This window comes from Orycteropus afer, unplaced genomic scaffold, assembly GCF_000298275.1.
Source record: "Orycteropus afer afer isolate SDZICR_OR568_19922 unplaced genomic scaffold, OryAfe1.0 scaffold00263, whole genome shotgun sequence".
NCBI classification, from domain to species: domain Eukaryota; kingdom Metazoa; phylum Chordata; class Mammalia; order Tubulidentata; family Orycteropodidae; genus Orycteropus; species Orycteropus afer.
In genome coordinates, this window is record NW_006921850.1 from 4,055,231 (window position 1) to 4,060,149 (window position 4,919).

General features: G+C 37.5%; 1 protein-coding gene across 1 annotated transcript in view; it reads right to left on the reverse strand.

Annotated features, from left to right (window-relative positions):
- Positions 1-2,628: 2,628 nt before the first annotated feature.
- The window catches only part of ANLN (anillin actin binding protein), an 83,662-nt gene continuing 81,371 nt past the window's right edge, over positions 2,629-4,919 (reverse strand). Inside the window, exon 25 of the mRNA XM_042782212.1 lies at positions 2,629-2,752. Coding sequence (XP_042638146.1) covers positions 2,629-2,752 — 124 coding nt within the window. The remainder of the gene's footprint in view (positions 2,753-4,919) is intronic.

Sequence of the window (4,919 nt, forward strand, 5' to 3'; positions counted from 1 at the left end):
AGAAAACTTGCTTTTCCCATTAGCTTTTTTTGTGCCTTTTAAATCTGTACCATGCTATGTAATGTCTATTCAAAAATAAATGCAAGCCTCTATAATCTTGCACAAATACCAGTGATACAAAATACCTGCAATCCTTACAGAAACAACAGAAGACAGACATAGAGCAATCCCTCAGAGACAGCCAGACACTGTGGGAGAGAGATCCAATGGATCTACCGACTCAGGACCATAGTACTGGGGGACACCAGACTCCATTGTTACAACAAAATACATAAAAGCCTTGTTCCGCATCCTACATTGGTGAGTAGCAACTAGGGTCTCAAAAGCTTTCAAGCGGCCATCTAAGATGAAGCTAATGGTCTCCTGTTGCCAGAAGCGAAGAAGAGTGCAAAAAACCAAGGGCATTTAGAAGCAATCAGCCCTAGGACATGATGGACCTCGAGACCAGAAGAACTAAATGGTGCCCGGCTACCAATGCCAATCACTCAGGAAAGGATCAAAACTGGAGACCCTGGATAGAGTAGGAGGAAAAATGTAGAACAAAATCCAAAAACACAATAATAACCAGAATTACTGGTCAGATGGAGTCTGGTGAGACCCCCATGACTATGGCCCTGGGATACATTTTGGGCCTGGAAAAAAACTCACTCCCAGGTACTGGCTCTCAGCCCAATAGTAAACAAGATGTACTTGCAGACCACTCAACCCAGGGTGACGCACCCACATACTTTATGGAAATGTATGCCTTGGAGCCATTGACCACAGGGCATCAGAGGGGCAACATTCTCATAGAGGAAACGCAGGACACACAGTTATATTTCTAAAATAAAATAAATGCAAGTCTATAAATATATGAACCAGCCAGTGGCCATACCACTGACTTTAACTCATGGCAATCCCATGTGTGTCAGAACTGTGCTCCATAGGGTTTTCAATGGCTAATTTTTCAGAAGTAGATTGCCAGGCCTTTCTTCCAAGGTACCTCTGGGTGAACTCAAATCTCCAACCTTTCAGCTAGCAACCAAGCATTTATACCACCCAGGGACTTCATATAAATAAAAGGAATCTCTAATAATTCCCCTCAAATCCATTCCCTATTTTGGCTGGTTTTGTCACCTTCTACCCAGTCTCTGGCTAACAACCTTGGAATCATCCTCCATCTCAAATTCATATGCAATTATCATATTCTGTTGAAATGCCTACAAATGGATTATTTCATCTGTCTGCTCAATCAACTGTGACCCCAGAACACACAATAACTGAGATAAAAAGATAAATGAGATGCTGTCAGTACTACCCCCAAGATGCTCACAGGCTAGTGATGTAAAGCAGCCACACTACACATTTCAACAATATTTCTTAAATAATGGATTCTTTAAGCAATTTACAACTATTTATTTGGGCAAAAGATCATAAAATATATTTTTATAATACATATCAGAAAAAATACATTTGAATAGATAAAAAAATGATAGGAGCTGACAGAATTTAGTGTTTATAAATGAGGTCATCAATAATTTTAACAACTCAGAAAAGAAATTAAAAGTGTATTGAAAAGTTGAGACCAAGCTTTACGATATTTTAAATAAAAAGAAAGGTATTAGACTTTTAAAGGTAATATATGACTTAATTGCTTTTCAAACTACTTCAAATAGGTTTCTAGACAGTAGTACATGAACATGAAACAAATAAAAAAGACAGGAACTTTGGCAAGCAAAGTATTAGTTTATAGCAGCTTGGTAAGGTTCACTTTATATATATATATATATATATATATATATATATATATATAGACTCTTCAATTTACATTTTTCTTGTTACAAGAGCAGAAAGAACCAATACGCCAAGTATATTTGAGGAGTCTGTAAGCTATGTAGCAAAAAGAGTTACTTTAAAAAGCCTGGATTCTATGAAAATGTGCATCACGCTGCATGCATAGTAACTGCGTAAATGTAAACCATGTGATTATTTATTAACTTTTTTCCATAAAATACTTAACTTCAAAGCTCACAATATCCCCTATATGGACATCTCATTTTGGAAGGCAACTTCAAGCTTTAAACTTTAGTATACATTTGCTATTTGAAAAAATTCTTACCTCCATTACTAAAAATGTTTGCATAAAGTCACTTAGAAATTTTTTTCTGTACTCCAGTAACAATAAATGATCATAACCTTCAGAAAAAAAAAAAAAGTACTGAGGTTACAGAAGTGATCACAGAAGTCTGAAGTTTCTGTCTCCAACTCCTGGTAGATCTCTCCACTTCAGGATCCACACAGTACCAAGAAGACAACTCAAAATTTCTTATTTAAAAAACAAAAAAAAAATTTGTCATGAATAACCAATTACATTTCTAGGAAAGTGAGGCTTTTAAATTAAGATTTAGCAAAATCAACTATAATGAATCTACTTGTAATCATTTATGAATGACAGAAAAGGGTGAAGATTTACATAGAAAAGATATAAATACTGCATAATATGTAGTGAATATTGGCACATGTCCTTCCACATTTAAAGCATAGGATGTAATCAGCAAATCGGATGTTCTTAAGTGTTTTCTTAAGATACATGCATGACACAGCTCAAAAAATCTCTACAAGGTATGGCAGAAGGAAATGTCCCACAGTTTAAGGCTTTCCAATAGGTTTGTAGCAAGCATCAGGTTGCCAGAGGCGAATATCAATAAGAACTTGATTGAGTTTTTGCATCCAGAGATCCCGCTCTTCTTTAGTATCAGCAGCCAGCCAGTTCCTACGAGGCAAAAAAAAAAAACAAAAAAAAAAAAAACAAAAAAAGAAGGTCAAGATTCTTTCCCTCTTGCTAGGGAAAAAAAAAAAAAATTAAGCTAAACAAACATGCCATTTTTTAATGGATGCTAATTGAGAGCTACTTAGTGGGGTGCTTCTCCAAGTACAATAACGTAAAATTATCTCTACTGTTTGGTCAGCTGAATCACAACTCATATTTGATAACTGGTGGAGTTTCCACACTGAAGATAGTAACTACTTTGTACAGGTGGTCCTGCCTGGGTAACTGGATGATGTGAGACCCTCCCTGAGTGTGGACAATTTTCTAGCAAGAGCACCACAGGCCTGGAGTTGGGAGCTCCCAATATCCTTCAGACTCAGGCTCCCCAAGAACTGGAATCACAGGTACACGAAGATCACCTGGCCTTACAGGTCTTACACTCCTCCCTCACTCTTCCATCCCTATCTATGTCAGGAATTTTGTATGCATATTTAGCTAAAAGTTGAATAACTAGTTGATTGAGCAGGTAAGAGTGGGAAAAGAGGAAGAAATTCCTAACTCCAAAGCCAGACTATTCTAGAGGACCACGAGCTGTTTTTTATCTTGTACTCATTCTGCATACTTATAATATCTTCCCATTGGCACTACTAGAAATAGTATAAGCAAGAATAAACAGGTAAGTTTATCATCTATTACTTGACACATAAACAGAGAGGTGAAGAGAAAACAACACCCACAATAACAAAGTGACCACCTGCTGAGCTTATTTGATGTCCTAGACACTGCTAAGTACTTCATTCAGCTCCTTAGCTTATTAATCTTTATTATCGTTCTGTGGAGCTTATTCTTCCCTTTTGACACAGAAGAATTCAGAGGGACAGGACAGTTAACTAATTTGCCATGGTTACATTTCAATTTAAACCTAGGTCTATTGAATCCAAAGCTCCACTAATAATACTGTCTCCTCGAGAGAGGAAGTGTATCTAGTTCAAATATATAGTCTAATATTTTGAAGTAGAAATATTGATCAGAAATCTTTTTTTTTCCAATTTTTATTATAATTTGAGTGAAAGTCTACGAGCAAATTCATCTTCCATACAGCAATTCACATACACTTTATCTCATAACATTGACTGCAATTTCCCACAATGCAACAGCTCCCCACACACTTCCTCCCCATAGTTACTTCTTCCCTGTGTCCTTTCCTCCCATGCACTCCTGTCCCCTCAAGCTGTTTCCCTGTGCACACACAGCTTTTCTCTTCTCCCATGATTGTTCTCTCCAAGGAATATATCTACCTAATGTAAATATTCAGTTCACATGTCTATTGTTTGGCTGGAAGGCACAGGAAAGGGTTCAATTCCAGACCTGAATGACAACTAGGGGCCATAGTCTCAGGGGTTCCACCAGGCTATATTAGACCAGTAAACCTGGTCCCTTTACTTTTTTTTTATGATTTTGAGTTTTGTTCCAAATTGTTCTCCCAATAGAAATCTTTTTTGTTGAAGGAGATAAAGATAGCAAGGTTTGTTAGTAGAAGTAAAAATAAGACTCATTAAATTTAGATGAAGGTATAGGTCAAAAAGGCCCTGTGGAGAAGCAGACAAAATAAAGCTAAAGAGAATGGATAACTGAGGAATGTTTGTATTCTTATGGTCTAAAAAGTAAAGTAAACCAAAGACACACGGAAACCATTAGTCCTAGGGACTGGTATACTATGTGAGCCTATATGACTATGAGACCAGAAGAACTAGATGGTGCCTGGCTACCATTGTCAACTACTCCAAGGGGGATATATGTAGGAGATCCTGGATAGAGTGGGGTAACAATGTGGAACAAAACTCAAAATCATTAAAAAAATAACAAACAAACAAAAAAAACGGACCAGGTTTGTTGGTCTGATAGAGCCTGGTAGAACCCCTAAGATTATGGCCCCTAGTACCCTTCAGGTCTGGAATTGAACCTACTCCTGTGGCTTCCAGCCAAACAAAAGACACCATATGAGCTGAACATTTACATTAGGTAAATACACTCGTTGCTGTTGTTGTTATGTGCTGTCAAGTCGGACCGACTGATAGCAACCTCTCCTTGGGTTTCCAAGGCAGTATCACTACAGAAGTAGAATGCCCAACCTTCCTTCCGAGGAGTGGCTGGTGAGTTTGAACTGCCA